This window comes from Lonchura striata, chromosome 2 (genome assembly GCF_050655825.1).
Source record: "Lonchura striata isolate lonStrDom1 chromosome 2, ASM5065582v1, whole genome shotgun sequence".
Taxonomy (NCBI): domain Eukaryota; kingdom Metazoa; phylum Chordata; class Aves; order Passeriformes; family Estrildidae; genus Lonchura; species Lonchura striata.
The window spans coordinates 129,978,221-130,005,886 of NC_140704.1; the positions used below are offsets into that span (position 1 = coordinate 129,978,221).

General features: G+C 38.4%; 1 protein-coding gene across 1 annotated transcript; it reads right to left on the reverse strand.

Moving 5' to 3' along the window:
* Positions 1-257: 257 nt before the first annotated feature.
* LOC144245909 (ATPase family AAA domain-containing protein 2-like) lies at positions 258-26,909 on the reverse strand. Its single transcript, XM_085572304.1, has 15 exons — positions 20,374-26,909; positions 19,241-19,319; positions 18,311-18,473; positions 17,980-18,095; positions 16,617-16,791; positions 15,935-16,023; positions 15,449-15,608; positions 14,187-14,277; positions 13,446-13,751; positions 11,649-11,739; positions 10,047-10,230; positions 8,340-8,525; positions 7,091-7,226; positions 6,737-6,855; positions 258-4,588 (listed from the first exon to the last, which is right to left on the reverse strand). Exons 1-15 carry the CDS (start codon positions 20,471-20,473, stop codon positions 4,280-4,282), a joined length of 2,304 nt encoding a protein of 767 aa, XP_085428430.1. The 5' UTR covers positions 20,474-26,909; the 3' UTR covers positions 258-4,279.
* Positions 26,910-27,666: the final 757 nt, after the last annotated feature.

Sequence of the window (27,666 nt, forward strand, 5' to 3'; positions counted from 1 at the left end):
CCAGCTCCCTCCCCAGGCCGGTGCAGTCACCAGCGCGGCCGCCCCGGATCTCTGCTGAGCTCCCCCGGTGCCGGGGCGGGCAGCGGCTCGCAGCTCCCTGCAGCAGCCGCTGGCGTGGGGGCACAGCACAGCGCCAGGAACCAGGCCAAGGAATAGAGAGGGGTCACCTGTGTGAGCTCCAAGGAAGGTTCACTTCCCCACAGGGGCCAGGGCCAAGTGACAATAGCTGAGGACAAAAAAACTGCTTTTAAGGAGGGGCGGGAGTAAGGGGAGGACACAGCCCTTTACCAATAGGAAGGCATTAGGGGAGGGGTGCAGGGTAAGGGCTCTCCAATAGAAGCCACCAAGGGGAAGGAGCAAACCTTGCAACCCAATCTTGCTTTGAGGAAGGGATGAAGGACAGGGAACATTCCAGAAAGGAACAAGGGAGGTACAAGGAGACTAACAGGGGGATTGACATATGCTTGGCAGAGAATCTTGGAGTAAACAACTCATGACTGAACCATTAGGGAAGCCAAATGGGGTACAGAGAATGAACCATTACAAACTTATAACAGTAATATTTAAAACCTACTACAGAAGAACAAACTGTAAAATAACAGACTACCACAAAGAAGTACACGAGGACTACAAAGATGTGAGGAGGTTATACAGGGAGAAATTAAAAGGCCAAGTTCCAAATACAACTTATTCTCACTAGAGCCATAAAAGGCAAGAGAAAATGTTTTTACAAATATATCACCAACAAAATGAGAGCTGTGGAGAATCTTCATCCTTTACTTGACACAAAAGAAAACATAGAGACAGCAGACCTCAGGGTACTTGCCCCCTGTGCTGGAAGACAGGGACTGGAAGTAGTATACAGCCCATATAGTCCAGGAAGCAATGGTAGTAATCTGCTACACCACTTAAAACACCCATAAATCTATGGGGTCTAATGGGATCCACCCAAGGGTACTGAGGGATCTGGTAGAAGAACTTGACAAGTTACTTTCAATAATTTACCAGCAGTTCTGATTAACTGCACTTGACTGGAAGTAGACAAACGTAACATCCATCTACAAGCAGGGTTGGAAAGAGCATCCCAGAAACTACAGGTCTGTCAGTCTGATCTTGGTGTTAGGGAGGGTCATGGTCCAGAGGATCTTGAGTGCCATCACATGGAACAAACAAGACAACCATGGGCTCAGTCTCAGCCAGCATGGGTTTATGAAAGGTAGGTGCTGCTTGATGAGCTTTATCTCCTTTTACAACATGGTGCTCCTAATTGGTGGATGAGGGGAGGGCTGTGGATATTTTCTACATGGACATTAGTAAAATCTTTTATACTGTCTCCCATGGCATTCTCCAAAAGAAATTGTCACTGCCTGCTCATGGCTTAAACTGTAGAAGCAAAGTAGCAATTTTAAAGCAGATTTCACAATCCTTTGCAAGGAGAAAAAACCCAAAAGACATCACTCTACCACCCTGAGGATTTCTTCTTTCTTAGCTCAGTAGTTTTGAAACTGATAGATAAAGAAACCCCCCCCCCCAAAAAAAATCCCTAATCCATGCAGCTGAAACTCCTGGAAGTGTTCCTTGGGAAGGAAACAGAGTCCATGACAAGCCTCACTCCAAGGCAGGGCAGACCATTTCTGCCCAAGTTGGATTTGGTCTGTGTTTCCCATGAAAATGCAAGACAGTCTGGAAAGAAGAGCCTGACTTGGAAAGATAAGAGAGGAATTTCAGCTTTTGAAAACTATGTTAAAAACCCTGAAGTCCTGCAAGTTGAATGATTCAATCATTGAAGTAGTGACCCTGAGATGCAGAAAGCATGGGCTACATGGCATGCTTTACAGTCATGTATGTTGTCTCTTTTTTATTAAGGTAGACCAAGATTATAAAAAGTTTAAGTAACATTTTCACCATCTTGGATTATGAGTTTTAATTAAGCACAAATGAGTCCAAATTTCTAAAGAGATTTTTGTTTTTAAAGCATCTAAAGTAGAACATATAAACACTTGACTAAAGAGTATTTCACAGGTACTGCAGGCCAACTAAACTGCACTCAGAGGTTATGTATGTTCTGTGTCGAGCGCTGATCCTGATGCCTTTTTGTCATCAAAATATGGGCACTCTCTTTGTGACCATTACTAAAATAAAACCAAAGCAGTGTCTAAATTAATCTTCATAAGATAACTTTACAGGTAAGAAACTGAATCAAACAGGAAGAACAAATAAACCAGCCAAACAGCATGTCCAGATGTGTCAGCTAGTGAGGGAGGAGGATCCAAGGGGACAAACTCAGAGCTGGAGCCCTGGAGGTTGCCATACCACAGTTGCCTATGAGGTGGTGGTGCCACCCCACCCTGCCTGCCCTTGTACCCTGGGGCACTCAGGTGCCTCCCAACCCTTCCCCGTGAGGCGATGGGGCAGCCAGAGCCAGAGGCAGGAATGGCGCCCTGTGTCCTACTCCTGGTCTCTCAGCTCCTCTTCATTAGAAATAAATTAAAAAAGGCAGTCCCAGTGTCTTCCAACAATAAAACAATGTTTGGAAGCAGGAATCAGAATCATTACAGTTTAGAAGAGTTCCATGATGCTGTTCTCTTGAAAAGAAAACATTGTTGTCCCAAAATAGGTTCTTTCACCCAGTGTGCAAAAGGCTGAGCATACAAAGTAGAGGTATTGGATTTATTTTCAGTTCTGTGCAGAAAAGGGTGGTAGGCAGTAAATCCACAAAGCTGGCACTAACTATCAAAACTTTCCAGGCACTAATGTTGATTGGCTCCCAATTACACAGTCTTCCTCTTAATTAATATTCAATCTTCTATTGGTTGAATGATTCTCTTTCTTCATATGCTAATTTGCCCACGTGCTCCATCTTCTTTCAAGCTGGTGCCCACTTTTCTTCAGCTGATGCCTTCCCTTCTTCAGACAGATCCTTTCTTGATCCAGTGAGTATGATCTACTTCTGGAATGCGTAATTTAATAAGTTTGCCTTGTTTAGTTCTTCTTAATGTGGCATTATATTGGTCATTTCACCAAGTGTCGCTCTGTTCTGTCTGATTTCAGTTATGTACTTAGCTTCTTTCTTCTGTTCTTTTTTCCAATAGCTGCTACAATTAGTGAGACATGCTAAATATAACTTATCTATTTGGGAGCCATACCTTAGAATATGTCAAGTATACTGAAATCAAATATCACAGCCAACTGAGGGCTGCAATTTCTTTATTCATTTCCTAATAAGGAAAAAAAAAGAGACAAATTAAGAATCAGTGTGAATACAAGCCTGAGAACCATGATAACTTCTTCATCAAAAGAATCAAGAATCTGTACAAGCATTAGTAATATTTAGCCAATACATGTGCTACCATCATCTTTCTAGCCCCACTAGCTTCAAGCACGTTCTTAGGCACCCAAAACAGAGAGTAGGCCAGAGAAACTGCAAGAATCTATCTCAAGGAGCAATGGATCTCTATCAAGGTGTTTTCAACAATAAAAAAGAAGACAGTTTCTGAAGAGCCACTACTGAAAGCTGGAACTAAAGGTAAACGTAGACACTGAAAATGAACCAAAAAATCAAGTCCAGTCACAAGAGGGCACAAGCCCTGATATAACACAAACAAATCCCTCCTCATGCTAAAACACATTATTTTGCTAAATGAGAGGAGGGCACATTTTTCAGGAATAGCCTCCTTGATTAAAGAGAAGAGGCTTCCTCTTTTTTTAAGGCAGACTTAGAAGCATAAAGAATTTTATGTAATTTCATGCATAAACATCTGAAAGACAAATGGATTCAAGGATCTTGAAGACTGAATACTCAGTCTATCTAGAACAACTTAATACTGAGAAGGCCTGCCTGGGACCATGGGTGCCTGTGGAAGATTTCTGCTGAGTTCCAACAACTCAGAAATCCTCTCTCAGAGGAGAATATTAGAGAGTTGGACTCATTAGCATCAAACCATCATAGGCAGAAAGCTCCCATGTCATACCAAAGATGCTTGCGCCGTGCCAAGTTAAAAAGAAAGTCTAGTGAGCCTACAGAAAAGCCTGAAATTCTTGAAATGTTTCATATTTAATTCCTTATCAAGAATGGAATGTGTGCTATCCAAGTGTTACCATGTGTGCCTGCCTGCAAAGGAAGAAATAGGAAGTGGCAGACTGAGAAAAGTGCTCTCTTTTCAGAGCACCCCCCCACCCCAGAAAAGTTCTTCAGAAGGACTAGTGACAGACAGATTAACTGGTTTGAGAGGCCTGTGTAGGTGGATGCATTGCCTTTTTCTGCCAAAACTGCCAACAATTATTCCAAATTCAATAATGGGTTTGCAACAAGTAGATGTCTTCTATCCTGAAATGAAAGTCTTGTAACACAGGCAACTAAACAGTAAAGAGTGATAAATAACTGTGACCACATACATATGCATAATATACATACACATAATACCATGTGACAGAAAGTGCTATAAGACAAAAAAATTACCTCCACTAATTTGGTTTTGTCTGGATTTTCCCGCTCTTGGTAAATGCACATACTAAGAACAGAATATAGTTTTGCCATGCTTGATATACTGACGTTCTCAGTTGCTGCGACAACAGCATCTAACACTTTCTGAAGAAGAAAAAAAGTGGAAACTACAATTCAGAATAGGAAAAGTTATGTCCTACTTTTGTATATTGTTAAATAAAAGTGGTACTTCGGAGATTAAATATCTCACAAGATTTAACTGGAGAAAACAATTTATCACACTTCAGACAAAAGGAAGGTTTAAAGGTCAGACAATATTTTCTTACTCATCAGTCTATGACATCAACTGCCTCCACCAAAACAGTGGGGAATGACACAATCTGCTTTGTTAGAGAGTAGATGCAACTGAAAAGCCATGGTTGTATTTACTTACAAATGCAATACAGGACCCTGAAAAATGTCTTTGGAAGCCAGGCTACAGATCTTCCAGATATAGCTGTGCCAGCTGGAAACAGAAGCTCCTTAGGTGCTCACCTCTACCCATTAGCTGGATGTTACTGTGCCAAACACCAGCTAGCTCCTACTTTTCAACTCTGGAGTGGATGACCACCTGTAGCAAATTACCAATCTGTCACACAGTCCCTTCTGTTGAGATGTGAATGTGATAATCTGTGAAATGCAACACTTGCAAGCTAGTGGCACCACTGCTGTCCAGTAACTCTGTATGAGGTTGTGAAGATATAGCTTAAGAAAGCAGCTGCACCAAATGAAAATATTACTGCCTCACAGCTCCTTGCCATTAATTCAGCCCTGCTCAGATCAGTTAGCACATTTGAGTATTTCCCTGAACTTCCTTCTATCCAACATGAAGCTAAGAGGCACAAAACTCACACAGTGTGTTTCCAGCTGCTGCAAACACAACACATAGGACATGACAGAGGTGCATGGCCAACATCCCCAGTGAAATACCTTCTAATTGCTGCCACATAGGTGAGTGCATGTTTTTCTATTTGTTCATCAAGTTCTATGCCAAGCAAATAAACAAATATCAAACCAGCTTAACAAACCCAAACAAATAATAAAAACCTATCCCGTACAAAACCAAGTAGATATATTTTGGAGGGTTACCCAGACTATTGACTTCAGGAAAGTTCCGATAAAGTTCTCAGGTACAAGTGCCAAGTTCCAGTGACACTCATGTTAAGGAAATAAGTTTTCTAAACAGTTTCTAAGTAAGTTTTCTAAAGTTTCATGACTGTAGCTTTCTCCTCACAGCTGAAAAATATAGACACTGAAACATCTATAAGGACTCTACCATACCATTTCTTCAGCTGGAAATAACTTTGGAGCACATGTTATTAGCACTCTGACTCTAGAAAAACCTATGTGGTTTCTCTCCATATGCAGGTAGATGTGAACAACAAAACCCCCAAAAAATGCTTCCTTAGGACACCAGCCTTAGAAAGTTAGTTTCACTTCTACAAATTATGTCACAGCTTAAAAGTGTGACAGAAATTGTGTGGACAGTCCTCTTCAGAGAGGATTCCACTCTGGTCATATTCTTCACATACAGAGAAAACATCAAAATAATACTTCCTTTCTCAACAGATAAACAGCAGCCTATTCTGCTTTGACCAAACTCCAGGACTTCAGCTAGCACCTTCCCAAATTTTTGTCCAAGCAATATTCCCTGAAAGTCAGGTCCTTATTTTATACCTTCTCCAATTCAAGCAAAGGAACCTTTAACCCCCTGCAGACAGGGGATTAGAAAAAACTTATAACACTGTAACTGTATGGATGTAAAATTCTAACACTGGATTTTGGAAAAATTTTGGAAAAGCAGGTATTAGTATTTTATCCAGGATGTGCTTTGTTCAACTTGCTAATTTCGGGTTTAAAGACATAACAGCTAAAAAACAAGTTCCTTTTTTGGTTCTTAATACATGAAAACATGCAAACAGGAAAGCAAAACAACCCTACCCCAATCCATCGTAAAAACTGCATTAATAACTAACAGTACTAGAAGGTTATCATTGGGCTATTTTAAAATTTAACAAGCCCTTTTACATTAAAAATTAGGAAAAGAACCCTACCTTTTAAAATACAGCAAGAGCAGCAGTTTACACCAGCTGCAGAAAAAACTGTCATTGTCCTTTACAGGCTTAGTTTTTTCACAAGCTATATATTCCTCTCATAAATTGTTTGCACTGGCATTAGTTAACAACCAAATTAATTTACGACCATAAAGAAAATGTCCTACTTCAGTATTAACAAAATTGAAGTTATACTTACTCTGAGCTCAGAGTAATCCACAAACACTCCTCGTTTTTTAATTTTGATTGCTTTCTTGTCCAATACTTGTGGTTGCCCATCCTCCTGAGAACATCCTGCAAGAGGGTGTGCCTGTGAATCTGGAATGATGCAAATTTAAGTCAGGATTTCTCTTATTGTCGAACAGAGTGTTTGCTAAATATCCTGTACCTGAAATAGGGGACCTCTCTGAAATAACATTGAAAAATTTTAGTCAATTCATGGTGCTTAATTGCAAGTACATGAAAGATGATTGACAGAGAATTATCACCAAATCAAGTACTGTATTAGCTGTTAACTTATAGTAACAAAATTTTATATGTAGAAAATCCTTACCTGCATTGTTTTTTGATGCAGGGGGTTCAGCAGCTTGCTTCATAATCAAGTCCTCATAAAACCCTTTTCTTTCAGCACAGGTAGGCCGCGGGATAGTGAAAACTTCTTCACGATTAGGATTAAACAATGTTTTTATCTAGACCATGACAAGAAAAGAGATTTTCAGATAACAAAAATTTTCAGAAAACAAATTTCTTTTATTTTTTATTCCAAACAGATGAGTGCATCTCTAAATTACACTGAATACTCATCTAGATAACACAAGCTATTAAAAGTTAACTTCTTGGCCTTAAAAGGCTAGATTTCCATAGCACTGCAGGCTAAAATACCTTCTCTAAACAACCTTCTTGAGTTTAAGATCCATGAGAAAATTATGATAAACCAATCAGAAAGGGGTGACATTTACTACCCCAAATACTGCTTATTGTACATTTACCCAGCTTGATGTCCTTTAACTTGAATATTTATGGCAGCTACAGAGGGAAGAGGCAGGGCTCAGAAGACAAATGCCTACTTTTTGGTAATGTGTTTTTTTTTGTTTGTTTGTTTGGGTTTTTTTTTTTGCTTTGTTTTTTGGTTTTTTTTTAGTTTTTCTTTTTTATTTTAGAAGGCACTTATTAATTTCATAAAAACTTTGCTACTTAGACAAAATAATCAGAGCAGCATATTAATATTTTAAACACCTTCCTTTAATGAACACTCTCAGATTCTAGAAATCACATTCTTAATTAATATTATTACGAAATACAACTAAATATTGATTTCCAAGTTGCTTAAACAGAAGTTATTCCTTAGGTTTCTAATTTGCCAAGTTTCCACCTAGATGAAGAAATTGATTTTTTTGTGAAATAATTTAAATTAGAAATTACATTCTATCACTAACAGTGTGACCACAGTACTTTTTCAGTAAAAATGTTTTCAGAAAAACACTCTTTTTCCCAGCTAAGTATGTACCAAACCATCCTGAAGCTACTGAACTGGTTGTCTGACGTGCTTCTATATGTCTGTCTCACAAGTCTCACAAGTGTTTGAGAAGGGAGAAAAAGTTGAGCCATAGTCAATCTCTCTTCTCAGAAAACACTTCGGACCAATGCTTTCAGCATTGCCTAATATCAGCAAATTTTAAGAGACAGGGTTCTGGTGCCTTAGTAATAAAAGCATAAATCTGCTTAAAAGCAGCAAAGTACTCCAATGTTGTAAGTTAACAAGAATCTGAGTAACAAAGAAAGAAAAGTATTGATGGAAATACCTCTTCAGGGAGATCTTCATGTGGCACATCAGATGTTGCAAGGAGCAAAACTGGAGCAAAGTATGGAATGTTATTCAGCAATCCTGTAAAAGCAGCTTTCAGTGTAGGTCCAACAGCCTCCCACCACGAAGCGATTTGTGGGATATAAATGATACTTGGTGCAGTTCTTTGAGCTTCTCGTAGCAACTGGTAAAATGAAAGCTTGGATAAGAAAATTGCATCATGTAGAACAGGTCACTAAGTAACTACGTAACAGTCAGACTATCTTGTGAAATAGGAGTGCATAAAGCCAAGACATCAAGACAAACCAATAAATGAACAATTCCTTAACAATAAGGTGACATTTTCACTTTGACTCAAACATTGACATTGCTATGCAGACAGAAACAGAACTGAATCAGATTTCAAAACTACTTAGGGGTAAGGTAACTCCTAAAGAGCATCAAAACTCAGATGATGTGGTGATGTGCCTGAAAAATCAAGACTAACTCTTCAGCAAGATGTGTCAGCCTGCAGTAATCATTACACAACTGTGACTGCACCACTCCAGTTCATTGTGGGCCCATACCCACGTTAGACTGGAGCACAGCCTGGACAAAGACCTATGTGAAAAGATGAGGGCTAACACAGTAAAAGAAGCCTGGTCACAAATCATAATTTCAAGAACATTTTATAAGAGATGACTAGTCCTTAGCCTGTCTGAGGAGCTAAATGACTCAGAGCCTCTCATTCCTCTCATTATCTAAGTATCCATCAGACCAGATGATGTGGTTTGAAAGACCACAAACCACTGCCTACAGATGGCACTTCAGGCATAGAAGAGGACATGAATCTACTGTATGAGGGAAACAGCAGCAGTCCTTTCACATGGCAAATTTCAGAGTAATATGCAGGGAGTTCCTGTCACAAACATGTAGACATGGTATTTATATAGCCATAGTGCAACCATGACATAACAAAAAGAGAATTGCTCCTCCTGTGTGGCAAATTAGTATCCAGTCACATGATGTGTCTGTCCTGACTTGTAGAGCTCTAAAACACTGCTAATAAAGATAAAAATATTTTAATACAGCGATGCCAAGTAATTAAATTGATTTCCTGCCTAGAAGTAAAAAATCAAAACTGCAGTAATCTGCTTATATTTATTTTTTCTGGTTAAGAGACACACATCAGTTTGCACATTTAAACATTCCATTAATTGCAATGCTTTCATTGCATTTCACTGCAGCAGTACAAACTGTATATGTATATTCAAAAAACTTCTTTTCACAAAAACTTTGGCTGCCCTACAAATACAATAAAAAATAAGGTTACAAAAAGTGCATGATGCCATCAGGCTGATGCAGAACCAACTACAGGCAGCACAGAGATTGAAGAAGTATCAAAACCAACTTTTCTGGATCCCATCAAGGCCAGCAAGATTACTTGCCACAAAGAGAGGCTTATTAGCAGCACCTCCCATCTTCCCAAGCTGCTAGCAACATCCTCTCTCTTTCATTTCAAATAGAAATTAAACTTGTCTATGTACAAATGTCCTTATTCTGCATCATTCCATCTAAAAGAAAAGTGAATTTTCAGACAAAAGTAAACATATAACAGCAATTTCAAATCAGGCCAACTCCATTAACAGTGATTTGTGCTTATTTCACTGATTTATATACAGTTCAAGAATCCTATGAGAACAACAACAGCAACAAAAAAAGATACCTGTGAACATGTTTCTTCTTGTGATGAGCTGCTAACAAACAAGGCGGGTAGATCTAGTGTATAAGCTGGAAACTTTTCCAGGGCATGTAATATGGCAGGTGCCAAATCAAAAGCCTGCCCACATCCTGGCTCTTCAACTAGTAAGAACCGTGGCCTGAAAGATGTTGGCTGGTAAGAAGGATTTCTACAACAATAAAAAGAAAACATGTTTGAAAAAGAGTGATGAAGAGGCACACAGATGTTAAATATTTTTCCCATACTTTTTTTTTTTTTTTGTAAATATGCTCCATGTTCTACTAAATAGTAAGATGGTCTGTGATTCTGTGATCAAGAAGACCAGTTTATTTATCAAAGTCTATTTTCTTAAAAGCTGGTATCACTCCTCTGCTAAAAAAAAATCCTGGTAGTTCCCAGCATGTCTACTATGGCTGGGTTAAATAACAATTCTTAAATCCCACAGGGTGAATATCCAGGCAAATACACATCAAACAGCTGGTCTGCAACCTGATAACAGGGCAAAATATCAATTCTTACTGTTCAAACCAGTCTGGGTCTCTTTACTGTCCATACACAATCATTTTCAGCTCATCTTGACTTCAAGTGAGATCTCTACACCTATCAAATTTACCTAAAATTCGGCCACAGCTCTCCTGGAGATGGTGGGAAGAAAGGAGCAAAACCACATTTCTAGGAAAAAAAACTTATGTGGGCACTGAAACACATTATTTGTATCTGGAGAAGAATATGACTTGATTGCTTAAATTACAGCACTACACTAGATATGTGTAAGATTTATATTCATTTTATTCATTAGTCATTCATTTTGTTCATTTAGTCATTCTAGTTGCTTCATCTTTGACTTGAGCAATAATTTCCTAGTCATCTTGCTTAACTTGCGTGAAATACACTTGTGAAGAGGTTTGTGCATTTCCCCACCACATTACTATTGAACCTTTACTTGCTGAAGTAAAAGATCCTAGAAACCTAGTGAAGCCTAGCAAGTCATATTTTCTGGCCAACACAGCCATAGGGAGGGAGAAAAATATCTGACAATAATCTGTTTTAAAAACTACTGGACTATGTGACTTCCACAATTAAAATGTCAAAAGATAACAAAAAATAAGTAGAGTAAAGGTAAAAAATTGAGACATTTAAATTTTTCTCATAGTGATTTAACAAACCACTTCTTGATTTTGTTTCTGATACACAATTTGCTACTGGTACAAACATTTTGGAACGTAGAAGGGTAAAACATGGCTACATAAATGCATAGAGGTTTTTTAAGCTAAAAGGACAGAATGAGCATTTTTTGGGTCTTGAGTCTTTGAAAGAATACTATGTATTAAACATGTTTTAATAGTCTGTGAACCAGCTGGACTTAGTAAAAGAAGGCTGGGCTGACCAGTTTGACGAGTTAGGGCAGTGTAGTCAGAACCGTTAGATCTAGTACCCAGTTGGATCTTCACAGTTGAATTCCTGCAAATATTGATCACCACCACATGCACCCTTAACTCCTTCATCTAGTAGCCCTCACATATTTACATAACATTTTACAGATGCAGCCTTCTCAAAAACGTCACCATAAAGAGGACAAATATGTACCTGCTCAAAGTGTGGAATTCTGCCTTTTTGCTGTCAGGCTTCTTTTCAGAGACTGATGGTGAGTCATCATCACTATCAATCCCATCATCCCCTGAAATAGGATTTAAAGACAAGAGAAATTTGTTATCTTTACTGAATAGTTCATATCTCGCTCTTGCTTTAATACACCTTTGAAATCAATGCTGGAAAAAATTTCCCTTGCATTTTGTTATTTGAATGCTATTATCTGAAGAGTACACCCTACCACAGATCTAAGGAGATAGCTCAGGTATATACTAAGCTGTCCTATGTTCTGTGATTTGCATCAAGTATTATCTCTCTATTGACAAACACTTGGGAGGTTTTTCTTTAGAATAAAGATGACCAGGAACTACCTCTGTAGTGCCTAGATACCAGAAAAACCTTCTGCCCTCATTTAAGCATTTATTTACTATATTTGTAATAATTATTGACTGTATCAGTGGTCAAAGGAAGGGTTACAGACATCATTTATCTGGACTTCTGTAAAGTTTTTTATATGGTCCCCCACAGTGTCCTTCTCTTTAAATTGAAGACAGATGGGTTTGTTGAGTGGACTGTTAGATGGGTAAGAAAGTGGGTGGATGGTCACATCCAGAGGGTAACAATCAATTGCTCAGAGTTCCAATTGACATCAGTGATAAGTGGTGTCCCTCAGGGATGCCTGCAAGGACTAGTATTATTTAATATCTTCATTAATGACCTAGATTAAGGAATTAAGTGTAATCTCAATAAATTTTCAGATAACACCAAGCTGAGTGATGCAGTTGACACACCTGAAGGATGGGATGCCATCCAGAGGGACCTGGACAAGCTCAAGAAGGGGGACAATAGGAATCTCATGAGGTTCAACAGGTCCAAGTTCAAGGTGCTGCACCTAAGTCAGGGTGATCCCCAGTATCAACACAGGCTGGGGATGAACAGACCAAGAGCAGCCCTGCGAGAATGACTTAGGGCTGCTGATGGATGAGAGTCTGGACATGACCCAGCAATGTGCCCTTGCAACCTAGAAAGCCATTTGTGTCCAGGGCTGCATCCAAAGCAGCCCAAGGGAGGGGATTCTGCCCCTCTGCTCTCTCCTGGTGAGACCCCACCTGCAGTGCTGCATCAGCTCTGGGGTCCTAGCACGGAAAGGACATTGACCTGTTAAAGCAAGTCCATAGGAGGGCCACCAAGATGGTGAGACGGATGGAACACATCTCCTGTGAGAAAAGGCTGGGAAAATTTGGTTTGTTTAGCCTCAAAAAGACAAGGCTTCAGGGTGAACTACTTTTGAATTTCCAGTACCTGAAGAAAACCTACAGGAAAGATGGAGAAAGACTCCTTACAAGAGCATGTACTGAGAGGATGAGGAGGAATGGGTTCAGATGGAAAGAGTAAGTTTAGATTGGATATTAGTAAAAAAATCTTTACTGTGAGAGTGGTGAGACATTGAAACAGGTTGCCCAGAGAAGTCACAGATGCGCAGAAAATGTTCAAAGCCAGGCTGGGTGGAGCTCTGAGCAACCTGGTCTAGTGGAAGGTGTCCCTGTCCAAGGCAGGGGGGTTGGAACTAGATCACCTTTAAGGTCCCTCCAATGCAAATCATTCTATGATTCTACAATTTGAAAAGAAGTGCCTTATATGTGAAACCTCAAATCCATCTCTGAAATGATTAATAGGATGTGGGCTACTGTCAGTAACAGGGGGCTCCAGTAGAGAACCCACAGTTCTCCACTGACACACAGCTCCCACTCTGCATACTCTGCAAAGTATAACAATTAGATGTTATTGTAATACCTTGGTTCTTCAGTGCAAGCTTTGCATGGGGAAATGGTCTCTCCAAAGCTTGTAAAATTCTTTTCAGGGTGTTTTCTAACAGTGGCTTTGAAATAGATGGTAGCGCTCTCCCAGGTGAAGCCCCAGCTCTGTGTGATGCTGGAACAATCTTTTGCATGGCCATGGTGAAGTCCTTTGCTGTTACTTTAATTGATCTGGCATCTATCTTCAGTCTTTTGTCACTCTCGTGTATCTGTGGATAGCGGCGGCGCAAAGCACAGAGCCCAGCTTCAACACATAAGGCTTTAATATCAGCACCACAGAATCCTGACAAACAAAACAAGAACCAAGTGTTACGTCAACATATATATGCGTTATATAGGTTAAAAACTGTCTGGATGGCCTGGCCAAGAGTGTTAGTGAATGATGCCATATCAAGTTGGCAAAAGGTTCACTAGTGGTGTTCTCCAAGGGTCAGTCCAGTCCTTTTTAATGCTTTTATCAATAATGTGGATAAGGGGATTGAGTACACCCTCAGTGAGATTGTGGACAACACTACATCGGGTGGGAGTGTTGATTTTCTGGAGAGCAGGAAGGCTCTGCAGGGGGATCTGGACAGGCTAAATCAATGGGTATGAGGTTCAACAAAGCCAGGTGCCAGCTCCTGCACTTCAGCCACAGCCCCATGCAGTGCTACAGGCTGGGGGCAGAGTGGTTGAATGCTGCCCAGGAGAAAAGGACCCACACTGCTTTCAAACTCACCAACACATTTCTCAGCCAGGTCTTCAAGTAAGTTGTCAGATGGCTTCAGGGTCCAGTCTCGTGTGTGAATTTTGAAAATTTCTAATCTTGCCTAGAAACAAAATGGTTGCATTTTAGTTTGCCTTAAGTTTTCTCTTAAGAAAACAATCACAACACAAAACCTCCAAACCTCTCGCACTAGTACAAATACTTTTGTCTGTTAAACTTCTAAATATTTTAAATGTCAGTTATTAATACACTCGCTTCTTCTTCAAGCAGGAAATTTAATAATTCTTAAATTCTTACATCAAACGCTTGTGGAGAATGCAGTGAAATAAAAGGCAAGTGCATCTTCTATAAAAAGTGAGTTGTATAAGCATGAGACTTAATGATTTTGAAGAACAAATTGTAGTAAAAGCCTCATCTGCAAATGGACATTTTGTGTCAAAGAAAATTCTCTCAAATTTAGCAAAATTTCACAGTGACAGTTTCACTAGTTCATCAGATTTGCTTTTCTGCCAGTTGATTCAAAGAAAACAGTCCTAGTCCATTTAAAATTGCTACAGTTAGTACCAAGAACAAAAACTATGACTCAAACTACTGACACTCATCCAGAAGGTATCAAACATCTCCCATTCTCATCTCTGATCCTAGGAGGATTTTCAGTGAAGTATCTCCTGGTACACAGATTAATTATGGCACACTTCTAGAATTCTTCCACAGCAGGGAATTGTGTATTAGATCTGCTTCATGGCACCTTGCCTCTTGTTGCTGAGAGCAGATAAATACTGGATACAAATGTTTGTGCTAAATGCACTGTTTTGTGCACTCTTACTAGGCTTCAATCCAATTAGCCTTTTATCTTTGCTCCAAAAATTGCCAAGAAATATCAGTGATAGCCAGAGAAAAATCACAAAAGCAGGGTTACAGTTTTGTACACCATGTCTCTCCCAAACATCCCCACACCAGTATTTTTGGTTGCTATAAAACAAATTTCTTCACTGCTTAGCTATTGCCATTGAACTCGGAAGTGCTGCACCTGTGCAGTGTACTTCACATCTTTGTCCAAGAGAGAAGCATCTACTTCTTGAAGCATCTTACTCCTATATATATTCAGCACCAGGTTTGACCTTCACAGTACAATGGAATGTGTCCAGATATCCCTCTTGTGTCCAAGCTGTACACTACAGATGGAAACTCGCAGAGCTCTGCGATTCTGCCTTGTTACAGGGCTTTGTCATAAAGATGGACTTTGCCACATCTGTTTGATTTGAAGTTCTGACCTCTTTGTTTGGCAAGTTGAAGCGGAATTCTCGTTCAAAGCGCCCAGGTCTTCGTAAAGCAGGATCGATGGAATCCAGTCTGTTGGTGGCTCCTATCACCACAACCTCTCCTCTGCTGGCTAAGCCATCCATAAGTGTCAGAAGTGTCCCCACAACAGAGCTAACAGAAAAATATAATTTTCATTCAAAAGTTTAGTAAATTTTCTTCTGTCCCACATAACCTTCTCTACTGATCCTTCAAAAAGGACAGGTTTTTATTGACAAGATACTGATCAGTGAAATAATTATTTTAAGACATAGCAAAATACAAATAAGGTAACACAGACCTTGTACTGATATCAAGCTTAGTGAATTGTTTCCATTTATTGTTTTAAAATCATCTGAAATTCACTAGCACTGAATTACTAGTTTTCAGGTTAAATTAAGGTGTCACATCAAGATAAATAGGTTGTAGTTTTCTTTTCACAAAGATTAAACGTGTCCTACCTGTGAACCTGATCTTGTTTGCTGGACCGTACAGGAGCAAGAGCATCGATCTCATCAAAGAAAATAATTGAAGGTCGCATCTGGTAGGCCTACAAAGAAAACACAGGAACACTGACATCAGGAAAATAGCACTACTTGAAACAGAAAATGCATGAAAGACATTATGGTTGGAAAGGCACTGGAACTAGATTTTTCAGACTAGCATCAGGTATCTCTACTAATTAACCTAATGTGAAACAGCAGTTTGTCAACAGAAAACAGCAGCCTGTCAACCCACTGAGACTGGGCGACAGGAAACAAATCATACCAGTAGTTTTTACTACTATTTGGCAACCATGAGAATGGAGACAGGACTCAAAGTTTCTGGAAGTTACCTTCCATTACTAATTTAAATTAACATGTTTTCACTCTGCATCTGTTTCCCTCTCACCTAAAGTTATCATCTCTTGCTTCTCTAGGCCATTTTTGTGACTTAGTTGTGTGTATGGTGAAGGGTTTTTTGAGAGTGGGAATGGTGGTGGTGATTTTCTTGTTTGCTTTACTAATCTTTTTAATACATCTCAAGAAACTCCACTGAGAAAGGGAACACTGATAATCCCATTTCAGTGGAAGGAGATTACAAAACATGAAAATGAGTGAGTTCTTGACTATAAAAAGTTAGCTATAATTCCACATGGCTTACCTGCTCAAACACTAAACGAAGCTGTCGTTCAGACTCTCCTACCCATTTACTCATGCAGTCAGCAGCACTTCTCATAAAAAAAGTTACTTTCCTGCCACCTCTGCTACATTCATTAGCAAGTGCACGAGCAACCAGGGTCTTTCCAGTCCCTGGTGGACCATAGAATAAACATCCTCTACAAGTTAAAAGAAAGAATTTTTTAAAAAAATTCACATAAGGAGAAATGTAATGGAAATCTATTATAACCCCCATCCCTAAAATATACACCTCTGCTCTCCTAAGCTGAACCTCATGGATAAAATAGTAACAACTGAAGTGTGAGAAAAGTCAAAAGTCAAAATTCTGCAAGGCAGCAAACAAAATGAATAGAGTAATGCACATATACAAAATCTTGAAAAAAGATAGTAGCATCCCATTTCTGACAAACCAACAGAGATGGCTGCAGTAGAGTGGAGCAAAACAAGAGCAAATCTCTAATGCAGAATCTGAGACTGCACTAACTTAGGAAGCATCAGTCCATTTTTCAATGATAAACTGCATATTCATTCTTGTCTTCAAAAAGTCAAGGTTTGAGAGTAAAGCATTTCATTCTCCCTTAAAAAGCTTTGAGTTACTAGATTTGGTCTCCCTTTGCTGGTGATTAAGGAAGAGGAAGTAGTCGAAAACTGGGAAGGTATTCTGCATTTCTGTATTTCCATCAACTAGAAGAGCCAATGCACTGCTGTTTCAAAAAGAATTTCAATGAATAAAGACACAAAATACAGATTTTCTTCTGTTTGTGATACTTTTAAATTCATTGGAAGCAAATAAATATATTTCAATATACCATGACCAAGGATATATAAAGCGAATGAATCTCCAATAATTTAATTTCATAACACAGAACTTGCTTAGCTGTGTAAGAAGGGGACAGATTCCTATTTTAACCCAAACATAAAAAAACACTGCAAAGTTCTAGTTGCAAGTCCCATCAACTGTAAAACTAATACCTGAAAATACTTGGGAAAAAAAAAGAGTTGGTATAAGACAAAACTGGACTTCCACAAACCAAAAAAACCAGTCAACTAGCAGTAGATAATGCCTTTCTACTCACAAACTGATCAAGTCCACTTGCATGCCAGACTCTAAAGAAAAAAATCTCCAACTCCACCTTTTAAAGGCTAGTTTTGCCACACAGTAAATCTCTGAACCTACATATATGCTGCATTCTATCCTTTTTTTTTAATTATTTTTGATTAGTGCTAAAAAGAACCATAAACACTGCTGAAAATGTTGAAGCATGGAAACATGTTGATACCCCAGTTGAATATTCTCCTGGAAAGAACTGAGTTAAGAACTTATTGTTTTAAATGCTGTCTCTTACCTTGGAGGTTTAAATTTCAATATCTCAAAGACATCAGGATAAAGCAATGGCAAAATGACCATCTCTTTTAAAGCTGAAATGTGGTCAGAGAGACCACCCACAGCATGAAATTGTGCCTAAAATGAAGTCAACAGAACATGTGTTAAAGAAAGCTGCAGTGTCTATAAGGTTCCATCACAAATTAGATGGCAGCACAAAGAAAATGTTAGTGGGAATTTGCAAATCATTTAAGAGAAAACTGTAAGTCAAAGGAGCTGTAGATGGCCCATTACTGGAAGCTTCCATAAATACTGCAAATGTCTCACTGACACCATGAAGTAAAAATACTTACTGAACCATCTATTTGCATTTCCTCCACACCAGCCAGGCTTGCTCCAATTCTCATGTGATCCTTCTGAACTTCATTTAAGTTGCCTTTCTGAGTTGCTTCAGTGTTCGTGTGATCGTTTGAAGCTCCCTTTATGTCATCATTCTGAAAGTTGGCTGAGGGAGACCTAATTTGAATTAAGGAGACAGAAAAAAGTGCTTTCTAATTTATGATGCAGTTAGATGATTTTTGATTTCCTAATGATAGCAAGTGAATTCAAAAGACCTTATAAATGAACATAAACCTCCTAAATAGTTATTCATTCTAGCTGTTTCACATTTAATGGCCATGAGTAAATAAAGAACTTTAAACTGAGTTTAACAACTCTTAGCACTTAGAAATATGAGTATTGCAACTTATGACTTAGAATTTCATTAGGCATTTTTCTTGTTCAAGGATAGTTTCATAGAGAAACATGAACTCTCCTGAGTAATTGAACTAAAAAGCCATTTAAACTTCCATACAGGCTCTCCCTGTAAGTTGTCTTCAGTTTTAATAAATTTTACCCTTCAAGATTGAATCTTAAATCTTAATTTGCACATCTTCAAGTTTAAGATTTTCAGAGGGGCATTATGGCTTCCATTCCAGAAAAAATGAAATTTCAGTTACACAATCGCAGTCACAGCCCTCCTCACCAAAAATATCAGTGACCAAAAATACAGCATTTTCAAATACAATCTAAGGACTAGTAAAAAGGATGGCCTCCCCTGCAGTGTATGTTTTTCTTATACCCTCAGACTACCACAGTAGGAATATACAATCATATTAATCTCTAATTACCACCAGTTCAAAAAACCTTGAAAGCATTATTCAGTCATATGAACAGCACAAGACAAATCAGCAGATATCAACATCACACTTATAAAGGAGAACTATCATAAACCATACACCAACCTTTTAGGTTTTTTGCTTGAACCTCTCTCTTTGACAGATGAAGTATGGTTGGACAGGCTTAGGTTACGTTTTCTTACATCTGTTGAAAGCAAAGAATTTAGAATTTCTTGTGAACAAGTTTGAGAGAAACTAGGATGGTCAAAGGCAGAAAATGGAACAGATATTATCCATCTCTAAGTTCAGGGAAAGTTTCAAGGAGGGGATGTTGAGTGGATTAATCAGTGCACAATAGAAATAAAAATACACACACCTGATTTTTAAGAAAAATTGAAAACCACAAGAGTAAGATTATTAAGTCTCTTTAATTGCTATTATTTTAAGGGTAGATAGGTAAATTTTTAAACTGAAAACCAACAATAAGGATGCCAAATGGCAAGGAAAAAATAGAATGCACACAGGATACATGCATTCAATTAAATTTACTGGCAGAATGGAGTAAGAAATATAAGGTTTGTATGCATGTATTTTCATAAAAAAAAAAAGAAAACTTAAACCAACAACTTTCATACAATAAATTAGCTCTCAAGAGAAACTGTATAATATATAGTATTGTAGAATGTACTCTTTTTGGGTCTGGATGATTTGGAGTTAATTTTCCCCACAGCAGCCATCACAGTGCTATTCTGTGCCTTGGTAGCTGGAAAGGTGTTGATATCACACCAATGTTTTGGTTACTGCTGAGCAGTGCTGGCACAGCATCAGCACTGTCTCCCCAAATTTCCACTCCCAAGCAGTAGGCTGGCAAGATCCTAGGAGAGGACACAGCTAGGATAGCTGACCCAAATTAACCAAAGGGATTTTCCATGGCATATGAATCAGCTTTGCTATAAAAATTAAGAAGAGTAGGAGGAAGGTGGGGCATTTCTTTTTCTAAAATGTTTGCATTCTGGAGCAACAATTCTTCAGCTACACATGCTGAAGCCCTGCTTCCTGGGAAGCAGCCAGACATCACTTGCTGATAGGAAGTAGAAAACAAAGCCTCTTTTTTTTCTTTGTGCACAACTTTTTCTTTTGCTTCGGTGAACTGCCTTAACCTTCAAGTTGTCTTCCATCTTATTGTCTCTCCCCAGCTCAGCTGAGAAGCAGGGGTGGTAGAGCAGCTTGGTGAGCACAGGGCTGCCCAGCACACCTACTTTCCAATGGAGACTGGTAGCGCTCAACAGCTTTCCTCTGCCGGAAGGAGCGACGCAGGCCATTGCTGTCTTTTCCTTCGTTTCCTTCTGGTGAAACCATTGCACATCAACACAATGTTAAGTTGTGTAAGTACTGTTGCAAATGGATGTATTCAAAACACATGACATGACATATTCCCGCCCGTCCACAACTTTTTGTCTTTGTTAGCATTTTGTAAGAACATGGATTTTTTTTCTTCTGGCTACCTGTTCAGAGCTCACTACAGTACAGCCCTAGAGCTTAAAGCTTGTAATGGCATTGGCAACATAAATTCTTTAATAGATGAAAAAGAACAAGTAGTTCAGCCCATCTCAATTGTTAAAGTCAAGGCTTTTGGCTAGAGTGTGGCCAAGAAAATTTAAAGCAGAAATAGCCTACAATGCTACCTGGATCATTGGGCTTTTTATTGTTAGTTCTTCCCATATTGAGGCTTTCCTCAAGAAAGATCAGTCAGAAATACAAAAAAACCATTCCTTTGTATTTTATCTTGTTTTATGTGAAATTTTATTTTTGAACATTTTTATGTTTAGAAAATATCCTTGTATTGGAAGGTGAAAGTGTTTCTGAGTTATCTCACTTGTTCTACATTTCAAAGGGACCCTCAGTAAAACAACCTCCAGAATATTCATTTATTATTACATGACAAGGGATGAGCAAAAATTTGCCTTAAGATACATTATTTGGTACTTATATAGGAATATTTTCAAGGCAGTCCATATACACAAAAGATTAAATTAGGCACAGGAGAAGAAAATGGGAGCATCTCTCTGGTACCCAGGATTGATAACAAGTATTTTTTCTCTAAAGTACGGTTTAGTACATGTGATAGTTAAACACTTCACCAGATGCAAACAAGAGTGCATCAATTAATCCCAGGTAAATAATCCAAGAGTGTAGCAGAACCTAGGACAAAGCAATTCCTGGCAGACAAAAAAAAAAAAAATCATCCTGGCCTTTGGGAGATGATAAACAAAGTATGGAAAAATATGATTTCATTAAAAAACAAACAAACAAACAAACCAAAGAAAACATAAAGTAATTCAGATCTAAACAAAAATGACCTATCAAAGCAGGCTATGAAGATGTTCAAAAAACAAAGCACTTGTCATTCAAAAGGACAGTGGACTAACTCAACAGATGAAAACTAAGAGGGACTTTGGCTGCTGAATATAATTTTAATATGACTTCCTCTCACAACAGATGACTACTTGAGCTCACAGGCAAGGCTGGCAAAAAAAAAAAAAACAAACACAGAGAAAGCTCATCAGTTTTAGTATGATTTGAAGTGAAAACTCAAGCCCTGGAACAGCTATTTATAAGTAGAGTCCATTCAAAAGTCATAAGGCAATGCAGAAAGCATAGTTTATGGCATGTATTGCAGCATTTCACTGCTATTTTTGAATTTCTTCTGAAGAAGATATTCCTCCACCCTTAGACTGAAGATGTGATATGACCGTAAGGTATTAAACTATAATTGGAGAGCAATAAATAAATAGTTTTCTAGAATAAACTATGCTTTTGAAAAAGTTTGTTGAGCTAAATTAAAAATACAACTAAATAATTCCTCTATGTAAAATACCCTACAAATGTTCTCCCCATCATCCACTTTTTTGCCAGACTACTTCTAAAGTACTAAGACATAGAGCTGATATGTAAGAGCAAAGATAGGCAGGTACAAAAAACTTCATTGTAACCAGCACACAAAGTATGACATTTCAATGCAGTGTGCACAAAGCAAGTCATTGACCTCCAGACAACTTTTCAACACTACTTAAGAATTAGGTCAAAAAGTTTACTTTTTTACAGAGACATTTAAGAACAAGTGGTAAAGCATTTGCAAACATACACCATTTTCAGGTTTATTTTCCCCTCTTGCTGATTGTAATAAAAAATCTAATTTAGTAATTAAAAAATGAATTCTGAAGATCATATTAAGATAAGAGAAAGAAATTATGGAAGTTTGTCATCACACTTAGGTTGCTCTGCATGGTAACATTAAGTAATTTTTAGTTCACAGCCTTCCTCAGACAACAGACTCGCAGAGTGTGTTGGAAGGAAGTGACAACCATCAACTTCAATTCTTAATATTGCTCATTCTTCTTGTAACTGGAATGAAGGTCTTGCACCGATTTTCTATGATTGTATATGGTAGAAAAAACATCTCGTTGCTGTTACACTTTGCAAACCTTTCAGAAAACAATATCAGTGTGGCCTTCACAGAGAGAATTAAGATACAGACACAGACAGAAACACTAGGACTTCTTTACTTTGTATCCCATTTACCACCACGTCTCAACTCGACCTGGCATTACAAAATTAGTTTTAAGCAGGAAAGAAAAATTACTAAACATCAAGGTGCTTCTGATACAAGAAAACTGATTTAGAGGAAAAGTTAAATCTACTGAAAGTCACAACATAAAGTGACTGTTTTGGAGCACAAGAACAAGCCCACACATAACAAAAGCTCAGGTGTGATGATCTCTCTGCAACAGGCAATCCCAAAATGAGGACACCAGTAACTAATTTAAGCTGTGCCCAAATTCTTTACACATGAAACACCTGTCAAACACATCCTTCTGAACGTATTCTGAAGTCTTAAACAACCTCAAGAACCTGTTGCCAAAAAAAACCTCAGGTTTAAGAGCACGGCTGCAAAGTACAAAGGCCAGCTCTTTATGTAAAGTAGCACTTTAACAATAATGACAGGACGTACCCATGCAGGCAGAGTTAAAGAGAGGACCCTAGTGCCAGCTGCGGTGGAATGTTGACAGAAAGGCGGTGAGGTTGCTGAGCAACAGCAACAGCCCCTCTCCACAGTTCCAGCCTTGGCCACACCCCGCCCTGGTGCAGCTCCGTTCTGGAAATTCCCACTTGGAGCCTAGAACTTCGCAATTACAGAATCATGGGATGGTTTGGGTTGGTGGGAGCCTTTAAAGATCATTTGATTTCAAGCCCTCTGCCGTGAGCAGGGACCCCTTTCAGTAGACCAAGCGGCCCATCCAAGCTGGCCTACAATGGAGCATCCACAACTTCTGTGGGCGCCTGTTCAGTGCCTCACCGCCCTCACACTAAAGACCCACTGTGTGTGTGGTGGTGGCACGTAGGAAAGTCTCAGCCTAAACACATTTATCTCTTGCTTCCAGGAACAATACCTTTTCCTGTTGTCAAAAGAAGAGAAAATCCCTAGCCAATATTATGCATAAAGCCTTGCTAATAGGGCTCATTTAAGTAGCTTTGCAAAATGATGAAAAACTCTAATCACTTTTAAATTTGCTAAACAAAACATTGATTTGTAGTGGTGTAACTACTTTGTGAAGTCTGCAGCTTTGTGGACCTCAAAATCACTTTTTCTTCAGCTTTTATCCCAACCCATACTACAGGAAGTATAATGTGAAACTGGTTTAATAGGATTATTTTCCAGAAATACAAATGAACTGGCTACTACTTGCTTTTAATTCATTATTAATTCAGTTTCATGTTATCTGTTCCATTACTTTTTCCAAGGAATTATGTGACACTGACAAGTCTATAATTTCCTGGTTAATTTCTTTTTTTCTGTTTAAATATTGGCATGTTATCTTTCCTTTGCACTCCTGAAATTTCTCACGTCGGAAGAGTTACTGAAAATCATCATTGACAGTCCAACTCTTCAACAGGGCTTCTAAACCTGCAGGATACAGCTTGTCCAAACCTGGTAAGTTAAAAATGTTTCATTTCCTGCTCCAAAGTAAAAATAGCTCCTGAAGCAGATACAGCTCTTATACCTCCAAATTAAACCAGTAACAATAGGAATGCCCAGGATCCCTCCTCTTTTGAAGTAAGTTATAGAGGACAATGACACGAGTAGCTTCTAACTGTGATACAGAGGAGAACACCGTAAGTGAGTGCTCTTTGACCTGTTAGTTGTTAAAACACAGGTGTTTCTGGATTGGCATATGTGGAAACTGAGATGCAGGGAACCTTAGCAGTATCCACAGTGCATGTAGCAAACATAAGAGCAGAAGTCAGGAGGTCTGAACAACTCATGGCCTAAGAGCTCCAGGCAGCTCCTCATACATCCTCCCCTATTAATCCAGAGGTGCCAACCAAATATCACCACATCAAAGCACAAAAAGCCATGTACAGCTGTTCATTATTAGCTGATCATCTTTTTATTAGAATAACAGTTAACATTAACTATGAAAAGGGAAGTAAAACAAATAATTGCTGTGTTTTTCATTCTTTCTTTGTACAATTTCTGGGGTTTGCCTCAGAACAATTTTTTTTTTTTTTTTTTTGGTAAAGCAGTCAGCACATGTAGAATTGGCATGATGTATAATTACAAGTAATTTTAAAATAATACTGATAATAATTTTGTATTTTACATTGTCTTTTTAAGGAGATAAAGGACAAAAAAAGGGCAATGCAGACATACATACAAATATTGTGTTAGAAACCTAGAAAAACAGATAGGGAGATTGCATGTCAAAGTGGACCAGTCAGTACAGTATGGATAAAAAATTATCCACATTCTGCCTTTACTACTTGTAAGGCTGAAGTTCTGAAATATGCAAGCATGCATAAGCATAAAAGAATTATAAAGTCAAAGACAAAAAAAAATTAAAAATGTAAATAAATATCTGATATTGTCTAGTAATAAAAGTTGCACTTCCATATAGCATTTTCTGAGATATATTCAAGTAGGAAAGCAGCTGAGATCAACTGAAGCAAGCTATAATGTAAAAATATTGAATTGCTCTTGGCCAGAGTAGCTGAGTTATAAATTTGAATTCTATTCCTTTATGCTTACTGCTTGGAGATGTGAAATGATCCAGCAACAATAAGTAATCTTTATTAATTTAATAGTATATTTGCTTATTTGTGATTTAGCATTCTAAAACACTCAGGCCAAAGAAAGTCTGCATTAAGAGAGCATCAGTGACTCATATTCAGGGGATGGGCAATACCATACCTGGGATTGCTTTTTTAATCCTAATTCAGCTCAGCTGTGTGAGTCTCTTTCCAACAGGGGTCATTTAATGAGAGCATTCTTTTTCAGAAAATCCTGTCTCTCTCAGATCTGGGAATAAGTCAACATTTGTGTTGAAGAAGATGCTAAATGTGAGGCAGCCAATCCCTCATTTGCTGTAGAAGAGGAGGAATTTGATGTAATGAATCATGTAGCACTTGAAGAACAGTTGCTGGATTTAGGAATTTGAGTATTGTCCAAAAGAAGACACATTGCTCTTTTTCTATAAAATTCCATGGCCATACTGAACCAATTTAAATAATAATTTTTCAAAATGGCAATTAATTCTGTTTTCCCCATTTTCTATACCAAACTTTAAATCCTTATGCTTGATTTGTGGAATTTTAAAATATCATAGTTCTAATTTAACATTTAGTAGACTGTAAGTCTTAGAGGAATTGCAGTTACCCACAGTTAGTCAGAAGTTGAACTAAAGCATACCAGCTATTCATCTAAACCAAAGTGACTGTGAAAATTTGTCCTATTTTCCTTTTTGTAGTATTCTTGGAACTTAGTTCCAGGGGACTATAGGCAGTCTGAACCTACTAATTATTATGAAAAAAATCAGCTCCAAGGTACTCCATCTTAGACATCCAAATTTAGTTAGCAATTTTGATCATACTTCCTTTGTTTCCATCTAAAAGCTGGAATGAAAGGAAATGGAAATCTGTATATAGTGTCTGAATAGTGTATGCTCACCAATTCACTGGCTCATTCCCCTGCTTCTAAGATAAACATCTATACTTGGATTTGAATCTCCATAAATCTCCATGCAGGTATTTGATGTGAATTTAAGGATCTCAGGGAACATCACAAAACTAATTTCTTGTGCAATGTACACATCAGCTTAATTTCAGCAAGCAAAGATAATACCACTGACACAGCTCATGAGAGTCAAGAGAAGACAAGTTAGTGGTTGGTTGTGAAGTGCCTAGGTGCTGTCATGAGGAACACCATAGAAAAGTCTGTAAGATATCAACAGTGCCTATGAAGAGCAGCATTTGAGCAGAGAGTGGTAAACAAAATTAAATGGGGAGAAAATGAAAGTGAATTATTTGGCACCATCCATTCATTCCAATAAATGAGGTAAGGGTATATAGAAATAAGAGTTTATGATCTGATAATGCAAGGCCATTGAAAGGTGCCTTTGCAGGGGGGCTTAAGCTTGCATTGATATTTTTAATTCTGACCTATTCTAAATCTTCTCATCTTGTACATTTATGTTACATTTCCTACATTTTTGTTAAAATAAAAATTATCTACTTCACATTCCAGAAAGATACATAAATGCAATTGATTTCTTATTACATTTAGTTGGAACTTTTGAGTTCCCTGATTGGTTGAAACTGCTAAACCTCTATATTTGAAGTTTGTATCCTTAACAAATACAGGCTCCAATTACACAAACATACCATGACATATGTTATCAGTAGGTACCCAACTCATTAGGGAATTAAATAGATAGTTGACGCACTGACAAGAAATTACATGGAACTCAAAATGTCCCTCATACATTTTTGGAGGTTCCAGGCCCTGGTCAGAAGCATTCTAGACCCTGGCAGGAATCTGGAAACAGCTGTGATTTTGAGTTTGAGCCATGGAATGAGTTACCAACTTTGAAGGTGGAACAAGCAGTCACAAAAGTTTAGATATTATAGTAGAAATAGTTACAAAGTAGAGGGGAGAATTTTTTAGCATCATACAGGGGGGTTTTAGCACCTGTACAGGGGGGTTTTTACTTTGTACATGGGGGTCAGAAGTTTTAAGATGGAGGAATGTAGGCCGGTCCTGTTCCTCCTTTTACTTCTTCCTTGCCTCCATGTTCTTGGTGATGCTGGCACTTATGGATTGGTTTAGACTAGAAAAGCACCATTTAATACAGGTAGTAGGTATTGGGGAAAAACTGTAAACATGTGACATGTAATATACAATATAAAAAATAGCAGCAGCCCTGGGCGGGGAGAGAAGAGGAAGACAGCAGACAGAGAGGATGTCAGGGTGTGTGTGTGCCTCTGCATGAGCTGCTGACCAAACAGCAGTAGCCAGAGAAGACAATCTTTAAGATAACTCACAATAAACTGCCTTGAGACTGAACAACAAGAGGCTGCTGAGTTTTTCTTTGGAAGCACGAGTTAGATGAGAGCCTTTACCACCACACAGAACCCCTGAACCAGGCCGGAGCTCCGACACACCCAATTGAGCAACTGCCCCCTGATGCTTGCTTTTCCTAATTATCTGGTCTACA